Source organism: Durio zibethinus, chromosome 26 (assembly GCF_047325235.1).
Source record: "Durio zibethinus cultivar Kanyao isolate XHJ-2024 chromosome 26, ASM4732523v1, whole genome shotgun sequence".
Lineage (NCBI taxonomy): Eukaryota > Viridiplantae > Streptophyta > Magnoliopsida > Malvales > Malvaceae > Durio > Durio zibethinus.
The window spans coordinates 18,368,637-18,393,574 of record NC_143187.1 but is presented as its reverse complement, the minus strand read 5'-3'; the positions used below and the strand labels follow the sequence as shown (position 1 = coordinate 18,393,574).

At 28.1% G+C, this 24,938-nt stretch overlaps 1 protein-coding gene across 3 annotated transcripts; it reads right to left on the bottom strand.

The window, feature by feature from the left end:
* Positions 1-8,961: 8,961 nt before the first annotated feature.
* Positions 8,962-24,213, bottom strand: AAE14 (acyl-activating enzyme 14). 3 transcript variants are annotated; one of them, XM_089755519.1, is made up of 11 exons: positions 20,870-21,181; positions 20,610-20,682; positions 20,025-20,193; positions 19,836-19,934; positions 18,719-18,816; positions 18,305-18,498; positions 17,784-17,911; positions 16,427-16,809; positions 16,119-16,333; positions 15,869-16,011; positions 8,962-9,068 (listed from the first exon to the last, which is right to left on the bottom strand). In XM_089755519.1, exons 1-10 carry the CDS (start codon positions 21,115-21,117, stop codon positions 15,882-15,884), a joined length of 1,737 nt encoding a protein of 578 aa, XP_089611645.1. In that variant the 5' UTR covers positions 21,118-21,181; the 3' UTR covers positions 8,962-9,068; positions 15,869-15,881. The 3 variants fall into 3 exon arrangements, with proteins under 3 accessions (XP_089611645.1, XP_022716460.2, XP_089611644.1); XM_022860725.2 differs by lacking the exons at positions 8,962-9,068; positions 20,870-21,181 and adding an exon at positions 23,876-24,213 and having other exon boundaries at positions 15,770-16,011; XM_089755518.1 differs by lacking the exon at positions 8,962-9,068 and having other exon boundaries at positions 15,770-16,011; positions 20,870-21,179.
* Between the last annotated feature and the right edge of the window lie 725 nt (positions 24,214-24,938).

The window sequence follows — 24,938 nt, the reverse complement described above, 5'->3', positions numbered from 1 at the left end:
TAAAATTTAACAATGACTATAAATATTACTAAAATTTAGAAAAAAATTTATTAATGGTATTTTTGAATAAACGCCTTCATTTTATGAAAATTAGTGACTCTGTTAATACAAACAATGCTAATTAATCCCCAAAACTTTGAAATTGACCTAACCCTTCCATTTATACCGAGAGCTATGAGTTTTTCCCCCTATTTCCTTTTGATTTTTCTATTTGAAAAACTAGATTTTCATGTTTTTTCAATTCCTTTTCCTTTTTCTTTTTTTTTTTTTCATAAGATTCATCATCTCTTTATGACAATGGGTGTTATTCTAACAAAGATGAAAGATTCATCATTTGCTGACGACCCGATGCATGAACAATCATGTCAACTTATATGGTAACTACCATCATGGGTGACATATCTGGTCACCATTCTTTTTGTAACTCATTAACTATAAGGTACCTAAAATAAAAAAATTATAAAAATATTGGTGACTAAATCATTAAATTTTATAATTAGATAATCAAAATAAAATATCGATGAAAGTTAGGTGACCAATAGTAGAATTTAACTTTTGAAAAAACTATCACATTTTTATGTAACTTTCAAAGTTCACTTTCTAAAAAGAACAACTTTTCTTTAAACCACCCATATCGTGGGTGGCTAAATTCTAGTTACTAAACTAGCTAATTCATTGAATTGATGTCATAAGTTAACCATATACTAATGCAGATAATGAAAATGCGTACTTAAAAATTTAAATAAAATAATAACATTATATAGTTGATGGTTATGATTAAAGAATCATTTTACATGTAAATGTTTTAGCAAGCCAATGATGCCAATAAAGTCCATCTTTAATTAGATGGTTTAGCAGTTATGAATATCAACCTTGTTTGTTACTATGTACTTATACAACAATATTTTTTTAACAAAATCAATCACCAACACTAATCCTTATAGAAACTATTATCTACAAGTGTGAGTTTCATATAAAATTTTGATGATCTCCATATAATTCTAAATTATAATTAATTAATTATATTATAATCATTTTCGGTTATATATTCCCACACCGTAACCTATTAATTATAATTTTTTTTAAAAAAGGCAATTTGGATATTGTAATTAAGTTCAAATCTTAAAAAAAAAATTAAAACTTATAAGAAAAGATTATATATTTGTAGTCCAAGATTAAAAAAGAAAAAAATTAACTTAAAAAAAAAACAAAAGAACAAAACACAATCGTAAGTTAGGAAATTTAAACATTGTCTATTGCTTAACCCTTTATAATTTGCATGAGTTGGAATTCCTAAACTTTCATTTAGCTTGAATTAAACTACAATGTCAAGTAAGTTTAAAGGTTTGTTAAATTAAAATCATTTTTGTCCGTTAATTAAAATAATCCATTTAAATTATTCTATCAATTTTTTACAATAGTTTTTTTTTTTTAAATTTTAGCTTAGATTACAAAAACTGATCATCAGTTTTTATAGAAATCAATTAAGTTGATTTTTCAAAATTTACATTTGATATATATATATATATATATATATATCAATGTATATTTATTTATTAATTGTCTCATAAAAAATATATATTTATTTTACTTTTATAACTATATTTGATATATTTTTTAGTGTAATTTTTATTACTTTTTTTTTATCTTTTATAACTCAAAATCTTTTTCATGTTAAGAGGCATTTGGTTCCAAAAAAATTAGTTTGCCTGTGGTAATTTGATTCCCCCTTACAAGATTATCAGTCTCTTCATTTCATTAAATTATAAATTGAACAATGGGGTGATTTTTGACAAGGGTTATTATTAATTTTTTTTTTAGGTTCAAAGGAAGGTAAAGTCCTTACAAGAAAGGAAGAGGGTAGTGGGGTTAAAATCCATATTTATATGCTTATTTCAAAACCTTTTAGTCACTAGATCAAGAGGTGGAAAGCTTGACAAGGGTCATTTTGAAAAAATTATTTCTAGGCTCTAAGTAGGGAAGCAAAAACATTCGAACCCGTCGGGTTTCGACTTGACCCGACCCTTTAGGGTCGATTTTTTTTTTTTCAAAATAAGGTATCGGGTTGGGCAAGGTCGGGTATGGTAAAAAATTTTTGGGTTCGGGTCAAGGTCGGGTTTTTGACAAACTCGACCCAACCCGATATATATAAAAAAATTATTTTTTTAATTATATATTTAATTATATATATTTAATTTTATATTTATATTTAAAATAATATTTTATTAATTTCGGATCGGATCAGGTCGAATTTGATTTTATATAATATCGGGTCAGATCGAGTTCAAGTATTAAAAATAAAAAAATTATCGGGTCGGGTACGAGTTCAGATATTATATATTTAAAATCGGGTCGGGTTCAGGGCGAGCAAAAGCCCACCCCGATCCTACCCGTTGCCATCACTAGCTCTAAGTGATTAATAAAGAATAGCATGTTTAAAAGGATTGAAGAATCATGGTCTCTTTTCATTTCAACCTTAATTGCTTAGTTTTAGCAACATTGAAGTGAGGCTCAATAACCCAAAAGTCTTCCAAGAATGGCATAAATTCCACTAGATTTCCTTTTAAAAGTATAGTGATCATAATAGGATATGGTGGAGTCAGGTTTACAAAGTTAAATTTACTAACCAGGATATAAGAAAAAGAAGAATGTGTCTAAGAGGTTTACAATCTTCAAGTTGCAAACCAAACAAAGAGTTGATCATTTCATCTACTGAGGTATAAAGATGAGTTTAATTAGGAATAGATAGCACAACAACCAATTCCATTTTGGCAGCCTTACCCGCTATAACACCTAGTCTAACATCACCATGTCCCATTTTTATAGATAAAAGCTATGATTTATGCTTATGAATAACAATTTAAGCTATGCCTATGCTAATTTATAAGAAAAACAAAATTATCTAAAACATTACAAGACCACATGTTAGGATATCCAAATACCAATTACTATTAAAAGTATATGATACTTATGCAAAGTATCCAAATGAATTGTTTCAAGAAATAATTAGTACATAAAAAAATTGTTAGCATTTTTAGGTATTGGGCTACAAATTTACAAGTCATAAAATAATATTCTTCACAGTATGTTTTGGGTAAAAATGAACTCACTTTTTAAAAAAAAAAATATAACTAACTGTGCATCATTACTTACATAAAAGTTGAGGTCTCTTGCATAGAATCTTCAATGGCTAGGCTGCCTAAAAGTTCTTTATTTAGCATTTTGGCTACTTCCAAAAATCTTTAATGGGAAAACCAAGAGTGTTACTATTTGATAAGGTAAGATAAAAAATGTTAGAATTTGCACTAGAGAAATAACAGAAGATCAAATAGTATAATGATGCAACATAACATAAATTTAACACAATATTAAAAGAAAATATAAAAAATAAAGATTTATAATCAATAAAATTATTTAAAATAAAAGTTATGAGATGCAGGTGTATAATTTTTATCAATAATTTTTTGTTTATAAAAATAGGACTATTTTTAATTTTTTTATTTTTTTAATTAATTAATTAATTAATAGACAAATTTAACATATTGTTTTTATATCAACAATTAAGGTCATAGGTCATTGTTGTTGAATGGATCCATTTCTCTTTTGTTTTTATTTCTATGACCTTCTTGGCTTGTTTCGATAGAAGCTATTATTTCAATTCTTTTGTAAATAATAAAATAATGCATACGACTACAAAACTTGGGAGAAGAAGTAGAGATTTTTTTTTCTTTATTGTTAAATTCATTGGAGTTGAAAAAAATAATTGTGAATTTATGATCTTGGTTATATAAATAGTTATTATATTCATCATCATCATCCTCAGCCTCAACTTCGCTTGTTAGATTTATCTCATCATCAATAAAAATAAATTCCTCATGATCAAATTCATCATCTTTTTTTGCAACACTAAATATATCAAAATTCAATTGACTTCCTTCAACATTTATATTGGATAATTCAAGCATATCCAAAGACATCGTATTGTTATCATCATCTTCCACATTAGATTTATAAAATCTAAAACCTAACTCCTTATTTTTTCGGCATGGCTTATTTTTTACTTTTTCAAAAGGTAAATCATACAAATCATGAAGTTTTGTCTTTACCATAACTAACCAATTGGTATCTTTAATATTTTTTATGTTATAAACTTGTTTAGCTTGGGAAGCTAAAACATATGGTTCATTAGTTTTTAACTTACAAGTTACATTGTTTATAAGAAATCCAAACTTGTGTTCTTTTTATCTTCTTTTATGATACATATCCCACCAGTTACTCTTAAATAAAATGGCACTAGTTTTTCTAGAATAATTTAATTATATGATGTCTATTAACACACTAAAATAATCTAAGTTACTTATTTTCTCATTCTCTTGCACAAGAATTCCACTATTTTATGATTTCAATTGCAAGTCTTGCTCTTTTTTGTTAAACTTTCAACCATTGATAAGGAAGCTAGTATAGCAAAAAACTCGTTTATCAAACCCATGAGCTAGATTTAGTAATTGATCATTAACCGATTCACTTCTTTCATCATACAATTGGGTGACTTGTGATATATGATAATCATTAAATATCCAAAATTAGACATTAAAAAATGATATTTAGAAACATATTCAATCCTTACATATTTCTTAAACCACTGATGAAATTCTTTTAAGTATTTTTCATGTACATTTTTAGAATTCTTCCTTTTGAGTTTTTCTTTTTGCATGCTTCACATTTTATAAAAAATAAATTACATGTAGATATTTAGAAAAGAAATATAAATCATAAATAAATTACATAATAACTACCTACAAAAGTTATATCAGTTATTTAACAAATTATATGATCTCTTCACAATTTTCTAAAACATGCATTCTAGCTTGAGCCCATTCAATCAAGCTTAACTCTTCATTTTTTTTTTCCAAGCAATGGCCTACCAACTTGAAAAAAAATATTTATCCTTGTATGAGAAAAGTCAACACTTCTTTCATAATTTCTTCCAATCCGATTCAACCTAGTATCGGTTTCACATAAATATCTCAAACAAAATGCATGTATTCTTGCATGACATATGCTTCAGTAATTGATCCTTTCGGATGTGCCTTATTTCTAACATATGATTTTAGTTTATTTAAAAATTGTTCAATAAGATACATCCACCAAAATTGTACTTGTTTAGCCAGTTTTGTCTCATTTACTAAGTGAATTGTTAAATGCACCATTATGTCAAAAAGTAAAGAAAAAAATATCTTCTCTAACTTACATAAAGTTAGTGAAATTGATTGCTCAAGTCGCTCTAAGTCATTAACATGTAAGCTTTTAACACATAATGCTCTTAAATAAGTACGCAACTCAATTAATACTTCAGATATCTCTTTACATAACAAACCATGTAGGGCTAAAAGAAGATACCATTGTAAAAATACATGACAATCATGGCATTTCATTCTAAAAACCTTATTCATTAAAATTCATGCAACGAGAAATATTGAAAGACTAGTTGTTTGAAACTATTAAATTAATTAAGAACTAACAAAATGATTGTTTTACATCTGTTGACATTATATAACATGCAGGGCGAAACACATACCTACCATCACTTATTGGAGTGGCATGAAGTGTAAGTTATATACCCATGTATTCTAAATCAAAATGAGTATTGATATTATCTTTTGTTTTGTCGTTAATGTTTAGTAAAGTCCTAAGAACATTGTCACAAATATTTTTCTCAACGTGTATGACATTTAGATTATGTTGCAATTTTAACGTTCTTCAATAAGGCAATTAAAAAAAATACTCGTTTTCTTCTAATTACCAAGTACTAAAAGCTTTTTATGCTTTTTTTTCTTGGAGTTTTACCAAATGTCACTTGTTTAGGCAAAAAGATTTACCAAGCATAGAGTTAAAAAAATATTATGGCAAGAATATAATAATATATTAAAATCAAATAGCTAAAAAATTAAAAAAATTTACCAGATAAAATTACCTATATTGTTCAAACACATCCCTTGATAATTGTTTTGGTGCACATTGCTTTTCTTTTGCACCATCAAAGGCTTTAGCATTGTTTCTCAATGAATAATTGAGTGGTAAGAAACAATAATAAGTTAGGTAACAGGTATTACATCCATTTTGAAGCCTGTGGATGACATACACATATTACAAATAAGGCATGCTAATTTGCCTTTGATGCTTCATACTAATAGAATAGCATAAATAGGAAAATCATTTATGGTCCATAAAACAACTGCGTCTAAGTTATTTTTTGAATATACATCATAAGTTTCCACACTTTTTTCCCACCATTATTTTAACTCATCTACCAATGGCTCTAAAAACATATGATATCATTTTCAAGAGATTTAGGACTAGGAATGAGTAGTAGCATCATGAAATAAAGATTTTTCATGCACAACCATGGTGGCAAATTATAAGGAATTAATACAACTGGCCATACACTATAAAAAGTGTTCATATTTTTGAAAAGGTTAAGGCCATCACTTGCTAGGCCAAGTTTAACATTACGTGAATCTGTTGTAAAGGATGGATGTAATAGAGTCAAAGCTTTTTCAAGTTGAAGAATTTGTTGGATGTCCCATAAACCCATCATTACAAGGTTTTTCCTCATGCCACCTCATTTTTATAGCAATCTTTCGTGACATGTACAATCTTTACAAGCATGGAGTTAATGAGAAATACCATAAAATTTTTTGCACAATCATTTTTCTAAGACCATGCTAATTAGTAATCTTTCTATCTTGTCCATAATTTTTTCATCTAGATTCACCACAAGTTGGACAAGATTAAGCATTCTCATATTTATTTTTATAGAGGATGCAATCATTTACACAAGTATCAATCTTCAAATATTTAAGCCCCAAGTTTTAAGCAATTTTCTTATTTTCAAAGAATAAGTGAAAAACCTTTTTACCTTTAGGGAATGCTTTTGGTAATATTTTAAACAGAGCATCAATTGCTTTTGCATTAAAACCAAAGAGACACTTCAAATTCAATATTTGAACAACAAATGACAACTTGAAAAAATTCTCACAACTAGGATATAGTTGTTGTTCTACATCCCGCAATAATCTATAAAACTTAGCAGCTTCTTTATTTGGGGTAGTAGAACTAACTTTGGTAGATTCTTCAATTTTTTCATTGAAAGCATTAGGGCTAACTCTAATAGGTTCATCATCACTCATTTGAGCATCAAATTGTTGAGCAAAATTTGCATTAGCACGTCTAAAATCACACACCATATCATGCATGCCATCATTATCACTTTCACTGCTGTCATAAGCAATCTCATTAATGATATCTTTATTAAAATCGTATAAGCGCTCACCATGATGAAACCACTAATTATTATTTTTATTTATCCCATGTATGATCAGGTACACATAAATAAACTCACATGTCCTAAATAAATTGTGGTTACATTTTTTAGATGAACAATGAGCTGTTTTTCCTTCACCAATATGTTCGAAAGTAAATTCAAAAAATTTATTAACCCCTTTCTCATATTGAGGCAATCATTTATCAAAAAATTTCATCCAACTTTTAACAATGGCCATTTATCCTGCACCAAAATACTATATATGACTTAGCCAAATATTTTACTTTTAATCAAAAAATAATTTGATATTTTTATCAAAATTTAAAATTTACAGGATATAAGTAAATATACTAAAAATAAATTGTCACTTTAATTAATATGATCATGGTCTTAATTTAGATTGCAAATAAGAAGATACCATTCTTATAATTGTATAACAACTTCAATGATCAACTATATCAGGTAGTGACAAGATTTTCTCTTAGTTTGATGCAATACATGTGGGATCCCATGCACATTTCAATTTTGCATCTCTAGCTGGTTAAAAAAGCTGATGTAGACAACCCTATGCACATTCATGGCAATAAACAATTAAGATTTAATTGTAAGTTTAACAAACAATAGATAAATCTGTAAAAAAGTTCATAATTAGCACATTACCACTACTTTGGTAATTTCCTATGGGAATTTAGCTTTGTCATCTTTTGGCTTATAAGATTTTAGGAAATAAGAGAAAGACTTTATCAAGTTATGGTACTATTTGACATTTGCAAAAGCCCAATAAATGGATATAAACATGTTTAAGCATTCCTTAGTAAGAAATAAGAGATTTAATTGCAGAACGTAAAGTTTGAATTTTAATTAATAATCCCATAAAATAATTTATTTCACGGAGCATTAAAGCTTTTGATAAGATTCATAAGAAAGCATAATTAAATCAAAAATAGAAAATTACTCTAATTTACTCCAAAGATGGTAAGATGATAATAGTATCTGCAACTTTCATAACCATTTAAGCGTAATAGTGGATTTCCAAAGATATCAGCACAGCAAAAAGCTTAGTTCCTAACTTGATTTTTTGGTTTATCAATTCGGGGTCCACATCATTCAATGATGGTGGTTCTCAAAATTTTACTATAGAATGTCAAGGTTTTTCCATGATTTAAATAAATGCAAAGATTAATGTACAACAAAAGAAACAGAAAACAGTAAAATCATGAATTCATTTATGTATTTGCCTTTCTTCAAGCACGTAATAGGATATCATTTACAATTTCAAACAAGCATAGCAATCCCATGATTTGTGTAAAACCATTGCCATCAAAACATCAGTAAAAAATCCAACTTGCCTTGAAAGAATGATAGAAATAAATAAATAAGTAGAATACAAAACAACAATAAGTAGAACATCAATTAATGGTTACTTTCAACCCAAAAGAACAAGCCAGGATAAACTAATCCAATTAAATTATTGCTTTTAAACTAGAATATACATCAATATTTGAGTAAATTATTATGTTAGACTCTAAAATTTGAACAGATAAGACGTCATGCTGTAGGCTTAAAAATAAGACTCAAATAATTTGTATACCATTAAATTTGATTCAAAAAACTCAAAATAATTTGATTAAAATTTATTTTCATCAATCTTTCCAATATCACCTTAGGTTGAAGTGTACTATAAACCAATTGTAGCTTCAAAAGAGTTGCTTGTTTCCTTTCCTGCTATGGAACAAAATTTCATCTGAAAAATGAAAAAAAAAAGCAGCAACATAAGTGGGGTAGAAGAAGGGGTTTGAAAAAGATGTAGTTGATAAGAAAAATAAACATTTATTAGTTTTCTTTTTATAGCCTTCAACCCCTTTTCTCATTATTTCAATTATATATATTTGTGATCATTTTCAATGGAAAATTTGCTTAATCATTTAGATTGTCACTTGTCAATCACTTTTACAAAGCTATAAAATTGCTATTAAGGTTTTTTTTTAAATAAATGTAGATATATATATATATATTCTTGTCTTTATTTTAATAATCTTAAACTTTTTATGTTTTTGTCAAAATTTTAACATAATTCTTTCTTAATTTTTGTGATAGTACTAGTTATCATCGCTTATAAATAATTTTTTTTCCAAAACTTCACATATTTGAGAATTTATTATGAAAATTAAATTAATTAATAGATTTATGAATTAATAAAATTTATAATTATAAGAGATTTTATTTTTATAAATATATTGCTTGTATATAGTTTTAAATTTAATAAATATAATAAAATATTTTAAATTTAAAAAGATATAATTTTAATTGATTCTTTTAAAATCAAATGTCAAAATCAACCAATATCAACTTTGATTATATATCATTTTCTTCTTAATTGTAAGCGATTTAAATGATGATGAATTTCATCATATTTAATCTTAATTAATGATAACTAAAATAATAAAAAATCTTTAAACTTTACGATTTTACTTAAGATAAATTCTTATATTATTATTATATTTAAATAAATCTTTAATCTTTAATCTATTTTTAAATAAATCAACTTTTAATTCATGAATCCATTTTCTATGCAAATATCAATGCATGGGCTGCAACTTTTTTTTTTTCATGGTATTATGTCTTTGATTGATGTGGAACTAATTTTTTTTTTTTTTATCTAGTTATAGTTGTTTTCTACCAATATCCATAACATGTCCAATATTTTGTCTTAATGAAGCTTGAAGTTTTATTTTTTGAAAAAAAAAAAAAAAACAAAGATAAAGAATGATTAATAGAAAGTAGTAGGCATGAATCACCCAAGCAGACTTAGAGTTCTTAGCTTAACATGAGTTCTCGATTTTTTTGAAAGAGTTAAATATTATTGATGTTGCTTAACCTGTAGTGAAAATTTTCAAAGTATTATGGTTCACTTTATATTGAAAAATCGCAGAATAAATTTTTAGGCAAATGAATATTTAAGTTTTCAATTTTTTTTGAAAAATTTTAAAAAGTGATGTGTTAAATGATATGGACTTTTTTGTTTTTTTGAAAGATAATTAATTTCATACAAGAAATCTAACTTACAAGAATAAGACTTTCTAATTACAAGAGAAGGTAAACTAAATGAAGATCTAGAAGTAGACGATTACAAACTGCTAACTTTTGATAAATCCATGAGAAAGAAAACTCTTTTGGCTTATCCTATCCAACTCGGTGTTAGAAATAAAACAAAACGAGAATTCTATATGGAGTTGCGCTTTGATACCAAAATAGATAAGATCGGTTGCTCGCATGAAGGGAAGACCAAACATAAGCAGTCCATAGTTTAGACATATAATAAAAGTATTCTAGCTGTTGTTCAAGACTAGGTACCTTTTTGACATAATGTCGAATTGATGGCCTGACTTTTATGGAGACATACTTTTCACTATGGTCGCCTACTTTAGTATTCCTTAGTACAGTAATTTTTTTTGGCTAAATGGATCAATGGTCTGTTTGACAATTCACAAGGCTTTTTTATGTAAAAGAATCAATAATATTGTAGCAACTGCAAAGTATACTAACTTGTATCACTACAAACTATGATATAGAAAAATATTTTTGATTTTAAACCTAACAACTAAAGAAAGAAGAAGAAATCACCAAAAAGAGAGAAGAGATTTTAGAAAAACATATTTATATTATAAGAGATTTTCTTACAAACAACTACTTGATGAAGTTAGACTATCGTTGCCTTCTCTGGGAAAGAGAACTTAGCTTATCCAAGAAGGAGTTACAAACTTATGTAGGAGGAAAAAGTAAATAAATAGGACATATAATAATGGCATTGGGTCCATAAAGCAATCAACTAGACTTATAATGACTTTAATAAAGTGCCTTTAATAAAGTAAAAGTAAGATTCATTTTCCTTTATCAAAGTAATTTTAATAAAGTAGACTTGACTTTAAAAACAACTTAAAGCATGATCTTACAAAACATAAAGTTGACAAAACATAAAATAGAAATAAAGTTGATGTTGACGAAAACAAAGCTTGAGTTGATGTGTCAACATCAATTTTTGTCTTGTAGTCTTTAGAGTAATCTACAAAGCATTTTGAAATAATCACACATAAGTATACATAATTTTAGACTAGAATAGGGAATTTCTTCTGGTTTTAGCAGCATGACAAAATTTTTGACTGAATCAGCATCATTCTTCAAAATCTTCAAGGTATTGTATAGATAAATAGTTGTCTACCCATTGAAATAACTTTTTTTCAATTTTTGCTTAATCCTAATTGCTATCCTGAAATAGCTAATTATGCATTCTGGATTCAAATCTTTTTTTATTTTTGAAACATTTCCTTGGTCCTGCCAACAAGGGTTTGTTGGAAGCTATGCTAATTTTGCAAGGTAAACAAGATCAAAATTTTTGAGTCTTTAAGACAGGTCACTCTACCAATTTTTTTAAAAAAGTTTAAGAGTCCATTTGTTAAGGTCACTGTGTAGTTTTAGGATATATTCTAGAGGGTATCACCATCATGATTCTTTTTTTAAAGGAGAAAGTTTTTCAGGAATCTGAGAGATATGATTGATCTTGTAAAGCCTTTTAAGAAGGAGTTTGTACTCATCAAAATATAAGAATATGGATTTGTATAAGGAGTGAGGATTGCATACATAAATATCTAAGTGTGGTTGGAAAATGAAAAACCATCTTTATATACTTGGCAAAGTTTGTGAAACATGAAAATGACATGGTAGTGCAATGAAACATTTCTAGTGAATTGAAACCATTTTCTAATTGGATTAAACCACTTGAAGAACTTAGTGAGCTCAATGTTTTTTGGGTTGAAGAATTTTGCATTGAGTATGTTGAAAGTTGCCTATTGGAGTTTTGACACTCTAAATTCAATAGCAATAGTGTAGAGTTGGCAAAGGTACCATAAAAAAAATTAAGACTTCTCAAAACAATCTGACTGTATAAGGAATCTAAAAGAGATGGAGAAATTGGTGTTTTGGATGCAACCTAATATAGCTTGTATCTTATAGATGAGGTCTTTTGCATAGCTAGTAATAGTCTTTTATGCAATTATCTATTGGACATTAAATGATTGAAATGGGAATATAATTGTTTTATATATAAATGTGAACGTAAAAATTCAGTCAATCATGTGGCTAGACACTAGCCAAAATGTTGTTTCCATCTATAAATTAAAAGGTATAAATAATGTTACAGAATAAGGCGTAAGCACCGACAACTCAAATAAATAAACAAACCATATATGAAAAATGTGAATTCAAAAATTGGTCATATACGTGGCTAGACTCTAGTCGACATACGGTTTTCATCTACAATCTTTACAATTTATAGAAACTAATCTCCCTCAATTAAAATACAAATCGAAATTTACTAGATATCACTTAATTAAAACTTTAATTCTTTTAAAAAAATTTCTATCTCTTTCATTTTTAATTCAAAAGCTTATATTTAAAAAAAACCAACAAAATAAAAAGATATAAATTTTTTAAAAAAATTCAAGAATAATTTTCAAATAATTCATCTCTTAAAAAAAAAAAAACCACTACATATAAAAAATATTTGAATTTTTTTTCAAAAGTGAATTTTTAAAATCATGTCTTCCAAAAAAACACAACATAAAAATAAAAAATAAAATATCAACAAATTTGAAATTTTTAGTAAAATTAAATTTTAAAATAAAAAATGTCTCCTAACTCATTATAAATCAGCAGACAATAAAAATTTCCCTAAATCATAATTTTTTTCAAAAATTATAATACAATCACACAAAAGTGACAAAAAATCTACATAAATAAGTAATATATAACAATAAGTAACACATTACTGAAAAAGATAAGAAAAGAATTACTGAAGAAAAAGATAGCAAAAATAACAAAGATATGAGCTTTTTAGCTTTTAGATTAGGTAATGTATATAAGGAATAAAGATAGAGAAATGGATATAAGATGCTTTTAGATATTTTAAGTTGAAAATCAATGGTTTTCGGTGATGACAATAACTATAGGGAATGTGAGTTTAGATCTAAGATTTTAAAGGTTTCTTAGGTAAATAATTGGTGAAATTATAAGAAAGATGGAGAAGAAAAATTCTTAAGTGTTCGACTAGTATTTGATTAATAGAAAAGAGAGTGAAAGGCTGCAACATTAGGATTTTAAGAAGAAATGAACAACAAAAGTAAAAAGAAGAGGAAAGAAAGAGAAAGAGGTTGGGTTTTCAAAACAAGTTTATGTTAAATAACAAAATGATGTAGTTTAGGGAGTATAAGGAAATGCAAAAAAATAAAAAAGAAAAAGTGAATTGGGTCAAGCCTAAACCAACTTGATCCATTTGAAAATTAGGCCTAATAACTTAGAGCCATCATTTTTGGATGAAGGGTTCTATTTGCATCCTAAGAATTATTCAATATACCAAAAAAAATTTATTACAAATTTAACTTTTAATAAAATTACTTAAATATCCATCAATCAATTATTTTTTATTTTTCACACATTTTTTTCTTTTCTTTTTTCTCTTTTCCATACTAGCATATAGCTCTCTTCTCTCATTCTTCTTTTCAGCAACAAGTCGTATTATTATCAAAATTCATGATCAAAATTTGTAATATCTTGTATATTACCAAAATGAAAAGTAAACTTGAGAAAAATTACTGCAACAATGAAGATTTGGAGATGACGATTGGGTAAGTTGATTTTCAAAAATTGATATATGAAAGCCTTTAAGAATTTTCGAAAATTCATTTCCGAAAGCTCTTTAAGGCTTTCAAACATCAAATTCCAAAAGCTTTTAAAGACCTCTAACATCCATTTTAAAAAACCTTTAAGAGATTTTGAAAATCAATTTTTGGAAGTTTTGAATTATATCAAAACACTTAAATCTTAAATTTTACGTAACTAAACACGTCAGATAGATGAGTTTTCTCTTGAATTTAGCTTTAAATTTTTAAAGTTTACGGTTGACAAAAGAGAGAAAAGATGGGGTGTGAAGGAGAAGAGATGGGGTGTTGTGATATTTTAGTAAATTTTAGTTTTGAATGTAGGGATAAGTTAAAAATAGGATGTTAAAAATAATGGGGTGTGTTGAGTAAATGTTGGATTGCAAATAGCAAACCCTCTTTTTCGAATTTAACTCATATGTTTGTGAGGTATATTTTTTGCTTTTATTTGTCATGTAAAAAGTATGTATTTGTTAAAAAAATAATAGAAAATTTATGAATGAACAAATTACTTTAAAAATAAAATGTAAGAATACAAAATAAAATAAAATAAAACAGTTAATTGAATATATACATTATATATATTTTTAATTTAAAAAGTCATATTTTAAAATAATTATCATGCTTTTTTTATTACTATTATTACATATCATTAATAAAAATTTAATATATTTATCAAAATAAAAAAAGTTACTCATGCGAAGTGGAAGAACCACTCTACTAAATTAAAAGTAATCTCTGGGTATTTTACTATTTATTAGCTTTATTTGATGGCTTTATTGCTTGACATTTGTCAAGTAATTAGGTCTTTATAATTATATTTATTTTTTATTTAATTAAAAATTAAAATGACGACATTTTCTAAATATAAAAAGTAGTCATTCAAATAATATTTTGGGTTAAATGATGGTCTAATTAAATGAGGCCTTTTATCTCTTTTTTTATTTTATTAAAAGAAAACAAAAAAAAATCTCTAAAAAACCGAAAGAAAATCTTTTTTTTTTATAGTGCTTCCTAAAACATATTTGCTTATTATTTATTAAAAATTAGTTTTTAAAAGATTCTAAAATGAAAAATTTGAAAATATTGTAATTGACATATTTTTACATTTTCACACATAAATAAAGAAATAAGTATAATTAAATTTAAATAATTAATATTATTTTAAAATAAAAAACTATGATCTTGGTTGTAACCTGGTAAATTTTCTAATTAGAAGCTATAAATGAAGTTTTATCCAATCGCCCCTTCCCAAATCAATAAATTTTGAAAGAAAAAAAAATGACAATTCCCCATTTGTCCAAATAATTATATTTAATATATTTATCAATTTGATTGTAATGTTTTATTCATCAATTAATTAATTTATTCAACGTCAACAAGTTAACATTATGTTAACAAAATCAACATTTATATCATTAAGTGAACGGTCACGTTAATATTTTTTACAATAAAAAATGAATGAAATTAATGATTGAATTAAAATTATTAAATTAAAATAATACAAAATTTAAATTTGTATAAATTATAAGACAGTGATTAAATTTTAAATTTTTATAAAATATAAAACCTTTGACAAAATTTTACCTTTTATTTTTAATCTCTATATAAATTTAAATTAATGCAGTTGCTGAAAATGTCAGCTAAACTGAATAGAATCTTTGGCTTGTGAAGCCTGACCTTTTGAAGGAAAAAAGAAAACGTTGAGCAATGCGCTCTGCTAGGAAGTAGGGACAAATCAATGCATACTCTTTTACCACCCAACTTATTTATCATGGTCATGAAATATATGTAAATACATGAGTTTTATTGACCAAAAAAAAATGAATACCTGAAATAAAGTGTCAAAGATGGCTAGCCAAAGATTGTAGCTGGGACATAACTTCTCTTCTAACTTGGTCTCTTCTTATCTTTCCGGTGCTTGTTTGTGGGAATGGGATCCTCCATAAAATAAATTTCTTTGGTATTTTAAACCTGAAAAGAGTAGGAAAGGAATAGTGAACAAACCGTATTCATCAACTAAAACTGAAGGAAAATGAGAGTTTTTGTATGCGGTTTGAAATTGTTTAGCAGAGCAATACCTGGTTAAATTCTTTTCTCTACAATAATAGTGAAGAATCTCACTAGACAGGAAAAGGTCGTTGCTTTGAAACAAATGTTTAGAACTGTTATAGGACCATTGCCAATTCTCTCTTAATTGAATACATGCGACAACCATCTCTGTTAGGCGAGAATCAGGAATTCCAACAACAATGGAAGAAAGAACTCCTGGATGTTGTATTAGCACCACCTCCACCTATATGACCAATCGAATAAACATTTTAAGGTAATTACAAAGAACATATTCTAAGTAGATCAGTAAATGATATGAAGCTATATAGATGCTTACCTCTTCAGGGTAGATACTTTCTCCTCCACTTTTGATTCGACCATTTGTTCGTCCAACAAGCCATAAGTTACCATGGTCATCAATAAGCCCAATGTCACCGGTGTCTAGCCAAGCTTCTGTAGAATTTGATGCCTTCTCAGGAATTTGATCCCAGTATCTTAGCATTACATGTGGACCTCTAGTTAGAACTCTTCCAACATGAGAAGAGCCATCCATGCATATCTTTATTTCAACATGTGGAGCAGGCTTGCCAACACTAACACCTTGTGATTTGACTGGACTTGAATTTGTTTTTTCAAGCATCTGCAGTGACGTACCAGAGGCCTCAAGCATTGGCTCAAAGAGGGTCGTGAAGGTTAGAGAAGAACAAGTTTCCGTCATCCCTTAACAAATTGAGAATTTGATCGAGAATGTTTCAAACATAAGGAATATCCAAAATTTTAGTTACTAAAACATGCGTATTAATTTAAGTTTACATATCCCTTGTTGTCCTCAGAATACTATAAAAAACAATTATTCTCACTTGGACAAACTGTGAACTACCACAAGGTAACCTATAAATTATAGCTTGTGTAGCTTCATGCAGCAGCTCGTTAAGGCGAATTTCAGCTTAGCATGTTCACATATGACAGTACTCGAACTGGTAAAATAGCTTCATCCACAAAACTAGGAATAGCTTACAAAAGCTCATATGAACCTTATCAAGAAGAATTTAGTTCACATTCAAAGTTGGCTAAAGTTAAGCATAACTTAATGAAAGTTGCCAACAAAACTCAGATCTAGATACTTCTTTCAGTCTTCTTAGTGATCTTGTTTAGAACTCTACTGGCAAATACTTCATAATAACTAACACTCTGACAGAGGTTTTCATCATGATGACCTATTCTTGTTTTTAAATCAAATACATGGAATTTAGCAGAACAGATCATATTAAAGCTTTTCATAGATGCAAGCTAGCTGGTATTTTATTTAGTTGGAATCCTAAGCTTGCCACACTGGTGAGTAAACTTAGAAAAGATGGACACAAGCTCATCTTGATTCTTGACACACAAATAACTCTGACTTGCTCGCTCTTCATGTCTAAGTTCACTAATCACAAGTTAATTGCGAAAGCCATAGTGTACTTGATGCCTGTGCTACTAAATTTCAAATATATATGTCAATCAAAGAGAGCTAGAATGCCAAAAGAAACTATATGCAACTTTATGAATCATACTTTCAATTTCCATCTATTATTATTGAATGCAAGAAGTATTGCCACCTTTCTAGCCATAAAACTTAGCTTCTGGCTGCAATCAATGGAGTAGAATATATCACGACATACTAAAAGAAACAAAATTGAACAAGTTAGACTGACCATAAGCTGAGAGAAGTTTTGCTCTTGGGAAGAACTTGGTTGCATCTTTAATAAGGTTGTGTGATAGGCCTCCTCCTCCATTTAATATCTTCTTCACATTGTCTCTTCCCTTCCAACTTTGCTTCAGCCTTAAAAAATATTACAGAACAAACAACCATATGGTAAAACTTAAGTAGGAGCAACATTTTCTAGATCAAAATTTACATACTTCAGGCTTGGAATTAGCATGAAGCATTCACAAGGAAAATGCATGGGTATTTAAATAAGACCTTCTCCTGGGGAAAAATGAAATATAAAAGAGAGGCTACGGCAGCTCCTCACGAAATCCTAGGGCATCTATGTAAATATTGAGTAATTTGGGCAATATATGTACAATGAATATCTATACAGAGCCATTTCATTATAATTTCTCTAACCTATTTTGAGGGGAAAAAGGAAGATAATCAACGTCTCAAAGAGGCCCCACCAAATAAATTTTGATTATCATTATCATTTCATGTCATAATAATTATATTATTCACCTGATTGACGAGATAAGATCAGCCATTATTGCAGGGACAGTGATTAGAGAAGTCACATGGTGTCGTTCTATGGCTTCAAGGGCTAGTGTAGCTTCAAACTTGGGTATAAAGACATGACAAGCTCCTACCATTAGCATGGCCATGGCCGAGGACAAGCCACCAATGTGGCACAAGGGAGCAGCATGCAAATAAACCTGGAAATAACCAGACAATAAAGGATTTAAACGTTGGTGGGACCAAAGGAAAATGATAAACCAAAATAAACTAGAATGCATTGTTCATTGAGCTGTATGATTCCATCCAGATCATGTAAGTCCACTTTGGAACAACCATACTTGAATTATTTTACCTTTTCAATCATATCCTTCTAATTACTGTCAAACAAATAAACGTATATCTAGATGAAAGGCATACATCATCCTCACTGTAACCAACAATTGCAACTTTTGACAGGGATTGTACAATTAAAGCTGTATGGCTTATGACAACTCCCTTTGGCTTCCCAGTAGTTCCTATAAATAACCAAGAAAAATGAAAACCAAGGGCTAAGATTTTTTTTGGCATATGCATGGATGTATGAAGAAATTAAAAGCAAAATTTTACACTTAATTTATAGTTAAGATGCATGTTTTCTTTCTTCTTTGCTTTAATTTAACAAATGTATGTAAGAGGGAAAACTTAGAGTACAAATAGTGCTTAGAAGCTATTATTGATTGCTCAATATCAAATAAAGATTGATATTCTCGACCAAGAAATAATGTGCATAATGCATTACACCACCACATTTTCTCCAACGTTCAGGAAAAAGTTACCAAATATAAAAAATCTAACAGGCCAATTGGATTCCACCCTCCCTATATATTATCAGCACAAATCGTTAAAATATAAGAAGTTGTACCAAGCTTTTTATAGGCTTAATGCAAAACTTAAGCTCTAAATAGAACTTTGATACTGTTATCTCAATATGTCTTTGTTGTGACTCAAATTTACTGGCTTATTCATTGCAGAAATTTGGACAGTTGATCATCTGTTTAAAAAGGGTAGAAAAGGGGCCATTATGTGCAGGTCTTATAGAAGCCCTAGTTTGAGAAACACGGGAGAAGATTAAGTCTTAAAAGTAGCCACTTTATTTGAAAATACTAAATGGTAGGTAGGTAGGCACGTATATAGATCAGACCTTCCAGAATCTTTCTTTCATGTCATAATTAGTATGGATAAAACCCTAATCATATACACTCTTGAATGATGCAAAAAAGGAGTAGAGCAGAACTCTTACATGCAGGATTTGAGGCAATGATTACTAAATTATGTGCAACAATAGTTTATCTTGGAAATTTTCCCTGGAGCCAGTCAAAGAGAAATTTTATAATAGAAAAATGTATAGATAAAGGGGAAGGAATTTTCTTCTCCACCCATTACTGCCCTTCTTTTTTGGTGTTTCCATTGACTGCCTGATGATGTTCCTCCTTAAGGTTACAATCATATTAAACATTAGTGAAGCTTTAAGAAAAATTATATATAAAATGCATACCTGAAGTGAAGCATATTACAACAGCACCCTCAGGTGCAAATGAGTAATTCATAGATCCAGATCTTAAAGATTGCTCCACAAGCATTGCCATGGTTAATACTGGAAAAATGAGGCCAATGATACTATGGATAAATCCCGAATTCTGACTTCATTTTATACGACATTAAGATGTGAAGATAAAATACATACTGTTGTATTTGTTTATAAAATCTGAGGAAGGGGGGCTCAATGAGACATGCCACCTTAAAGACAGTATACCATCACTCTGGAGTGCAGAATGCCAGTAGTCACAGCTCTCATCTGTCACCAACATTTTTGGCCTTGTAGTTACCATTGCAATTCTTGCCTCTTCAAAGCTCTATATTTTGAAAGGGCAATGCAGAGCGAGAAATCAGACAAGTTTTCATAACAGACAATATCTCACACTCAAGAAAAATCTTATGATAAACTCATTCAACCTCAGTCTGAAAATTCGACGTTATATTTATGAACCATTCCCTAGTTGCACATATCAAAATATGAAACCAACAAACCACCATACTCCTAAAGAAACTTGAAACTATTGTGGCTGCAATTCCAGCTAATAGTTAAAAAATTGTCCAGCACAAGAATATCAATAAAAAAGTTTGGACACTAAATTTTCATGAAGATCCCAAAAAACCTTCATTTAAAATGAAAATCTTTCTTCTTTTCTTAAACAAATTATAGAGACACTCAATAATTGAAATAGAAAACAGTTAAAAGCAAGCTAGTTAAAGAAACTGAGATACTAACCCATCGATAATTCAAAGGAGCAATTATGCCTCCAACATATGCAACAGCTAGTAGCCACTCTAGATACCAATCACTGGAACAGAATGGATTTAATGTCAACAAATCAAAGCAAATAAATAATATTTATAAACATTCAGAACTCCACTATGTTTTGGACCAACAATATTTTAGAAATTTTGGACTCAAATTCAATTATGATTCCCTCGAAATTCTATTGATTGAGAATTTATGACCTGGTGAATAGAGGTGTATGTAGATACCTATGTTCGCTCAAATGTATATTTGCCAGGATAAACTTGTTCTTGAGCATGCGTTGCAGGTAGCAAAAATAGAAGTCTGTTATGAAATTCAAGCATGGTGATTCTATCCCACAACCAAGGACATGGTTTTTTGGGTTAACTCTATGTCTCTTTGGAATGTTGTAGATATCTTGACTTGGTGGCTCAGATTTGAAGATGGTTAAAGGTCTCCCACTTAAACTTACTGGAAGTATATGATTGCAACTCATCTATGTGACATCTTCCACACAGGACGCTACTTTCGCCCTTTCTTCACATCCTCCTAATAACAGCCCAGTCACGTTAGAGTTCTTGTGAATGTCTTTAATATAAACTAAGTTGGCACAATTTTATTTGTTGCACCCAGTAGCCTATAAGTATAGCACTTTGCAGCTGCAGCTTATCTCTGAGAACAATAACAAGCTCACCATCAGGGACGGATCTACAATGGGGGCAGTCGCGGCAGCTGCCCCCACTTAGATCTTACTATTCTTTAGAAATTATTATGATAGTCCTTAAAAAAATTTAATTCTTTTATAATTTGTTCTCACTAAAAATGAAAAAAATATAAAATATATATGATATTTTTATAAATATTTGAAAAAATAAAACTATAATTGTAATATAAATAAGTTATTTTACAAAAATAATAGGTCACATGTATAAATATAAATAAAATAAACGTTTATAATAAGTTTTTATTCAAGGCCCATCCTTTTCACTTAAAAACGAATAAAAATCCCATAAAAAGTGATCTTTCTACTTCACCTATAATTTTTCTCTTTGATTAAACCAGTAAAAATTACTGTATATAAAGAATAGAAGTAGATAAATAATAAGAAGACAAAGAAAAGCCAATAAACTAAATAAACAAATTAAGGGGTGAACATTTTTTTCTTTCATCAATATATTTAAATAATAACTTTTTTTTGGATTTTTTTATTTATTATCATTTGTTTATATGATAGAATATTTGTTTAATATTCAAATTTTTTATATTGGTAAAATAATTTGATTTGGGGCTTAATTTATGATTTATTTATATTTATATTTATATTATAAATGGATTAAGATAGAAGAATATTATACTTTCTTAAGTTGATCAATGAAATAATTTATTTTTATGAAATTATTTTTTATTTATAAAATTTTATTATTTAATTAAAATTCAAAATACATAATAAAATAAGCATGTTGATTTTGTTTGCATAATAACATTTCAATATCTAATATAAACTACAACATTATCCTCCTATTTCTTAGAAATTATATAAACTAAATTATCTAATTTAATTAGTTGTTAAAAAATATTTTAAGAGAAAGTCAGTTTTGAAAAAATCATCCGAAATATATAATAATGAGACACAACATTTTACAAAATAAGTTCATATTTAATTAGATATAAATAATTTTTATTGGATCCAAAATTATGAAAAAATATTTTGGACTATTATCTCAATGAAAGAGATAATATTTGAAAATTTTATTTTCGCACTGAAAAACCCATAAAAAATAATTATAATATATTATCTTTGTATATAAACAAAATAATATTTTATGCATTTAAGTTAATTTATATTTATATGTTTATATATTTAATATTATCTATATTAGTCTTCCTCACTAAACATAAATTCTGAATCCGTCCTTGCTCACCATCCAGAGCACTATGTCTCACGCCTATTTCCAACCCCTTCTCTTAATTTCAATTTAAGGTCCCACTCTTGATCCTTTTTCCTACTGCCCGGTCCCTAGTTCCTAGTTCCATGGTCCTACTGCCAACTTTTAATACCTAAATCTCACTTCCTATAGCTTCTTACTTGGTCATCTCACTTTCTTCACCTTCCTACTCAAGGACTTCAGAAAGAAAAAAATGTTTCATTTCATTTGTTTTGTGTCACTTGTTTTTTCTAATTGATCGTGATATGGATATATTTTTACCGAAAATCCGATCTACAATTCACAGCTAAACTAAAATTTAAAAGAAAAAGATAAATCCTACATTAATGTATGGGGTTAGGGGTGGCAATTCATGTTGCATCATAATATGATCGTATTATACAAAAACAAAGAAAAAAAAGTGACTAACACAAAAAGATGAATAATCTTGTGAAGAATCCCTAAAACTAAACACAACCTATCTATTAAATGACAAATAATTAATAGAATAACTTGGGTAATAAAAAAAAAAGGTCGTCTTAAAAGTCTGACAAAACATGGCATGATTTGCATGTTTAAACATAATCAACAATATTTAATTCATAAACTTTAAATACTAGCAATTCAAATAAACAAATATAGAGATTAAGTTGACTCAATTAATTAAATGGGTCAATTACTTGCAGCTTGGGGCAGAGCAACCCAAATTTTTTTTTTCATGATTGAGTTGCACAACTACAACTACAACACAAACACAAACACGTACACATTATGTGCAAAATCCAAACTTAGTTTCATATTATTATTAGGTTTTATGACAAACCCACATGGGATGGTTTTTTTTGAAGAAAGGAAATCGATAAATCGTAACCTGGAGATCTAAGAATAGATTGCAGATGTTTGATATCATATGCCACTCTCGCCACTTTTATTAAGCTTTGGTTTCACATGGGATTTATTTTAACTACGTACAAATGTTTTTGTTTTATGTGTGGGGTAGGCCATAATAAAAAATTGAAGCACCTCTTCATTTTGATTTAAAATCCGAATAAATGGACAGTAATGCATATAATATGTTGTCTTCAATAATGCATGCTAATGTCAATGCGTTTTGCATCAAAACTAAAAATAACATTCCGAATCTAACATGGTCAACAAAACATAATAACAGACTGCATTTGGCAGCAATAAAAAAAAAAAAAAACATTTCCGGACAGTTTCGGTGTATTCCGGCCATTGAGAAAATGAAAAAAAAAAAAAAAAAGAAGTGCGTCGAATTTGAACTTGAAACTTTCCGGAAAAAAAGATTTAGGCAATTATATAAAGGACCTGTTGAAAGCAGAGATTGCAACAACATCACCGTTTTGGAGGCCCAGTTGGAGCAGGCTACGAGCCAGACTCAGCACGCACTCGACCAACTGCTGGCCTGTTTTCTGGCGACCGCAGCTGATTGTAACGACGGAGTTTCGTTTTTGGGTGACCAAGCGGCTAAAACACTGGCAAATATGGGCCTCCGAGTAAATTCCCATTTCAATCGAGAACTTGACGTTGATTCACTTCCCTTTTCAAAATGAATGAAACTGTCTCTGAGGAGGGTAAAGAGAGGTCGAAAGCGTGGATGGTTCAGTTTATCTTATAATAAATCAGACAAAGTGAATGGTTCCCGTGCTGTGATGTTTGGCATTTCACCCCTCATTTTATTGGACGATGTGATTGCCACTTATCCATCCGAATGCCTTTTTTTTTTTTTTTTTTAACTTTTCTTGCAATATTTTCTTGTTGGTTGCCTGTAGAACTATAGTCGACCGTAATTGGTTGCTTGAAATTTGAGCCGAACAAAGTAAAGCTTGAATTTGAGTTTAATTTAAAATTTGATTTAAATTCAATCAAATTTTAATTTTTAAATTTGATTTGAAATAAAAATTAAATTATTTAAATTTATTAAATTAATTTCATTTATCAAATTAAAAATAAATTCGATTTTTATGTTTAATTTTAAATTTAAATTATTTATATTAAAATTTAAATTTGAGCTTGAATTCATATAAAATAAAATAATAATTTTTTAATTAAATGGTAAAAATATATATTAAAATATAAAAATTTGATTTGATTTGATTAAATTCAATCAAATTTTAATTTTTAAATTTGATTTGAAATAAAAATTAAATTATTTAAATTTATTAAATTAATTTTATTTATCAAATTAAAAATAAACTCGATTTTTATGTTTAATTTTAAATTTAAATTATTTATATTAAAATTTAAATTTGAGCTTGAATTCATATAAAATAAAATAATAATTTTTTAATTAAATGGTAAAAATATATATTAAAATATAAAAATTTGATTTGATTTGATTAAATTCAATCAAATTTTAATTTTTAAATTT

Excerpts from the sequence above, each read along its gene's own strand:
- AAE14 (XM_089755519.1), bottom strand. The coding sequence starts at position 21,117 with ATGAGTTGCAATCATATACTTCCAGTAAGTTTAAGTGGGAGACCTTTA. Across the intron at positions 20,194-20,609 it reads CTCCTTTGAATTATCGATGG|AGCTTTGAAGAGGCAAGAAT; the intron begins GTTAGTATCTCA and ends TTCAAAATATAG. Across the intron at positions 19,935-20,024 it reads TTTTATAAACAAATACAACA|TATTAACCATGGCAATGCTT; the intron begins GTATGTATTTTA and ends TCATTTTTCCAG.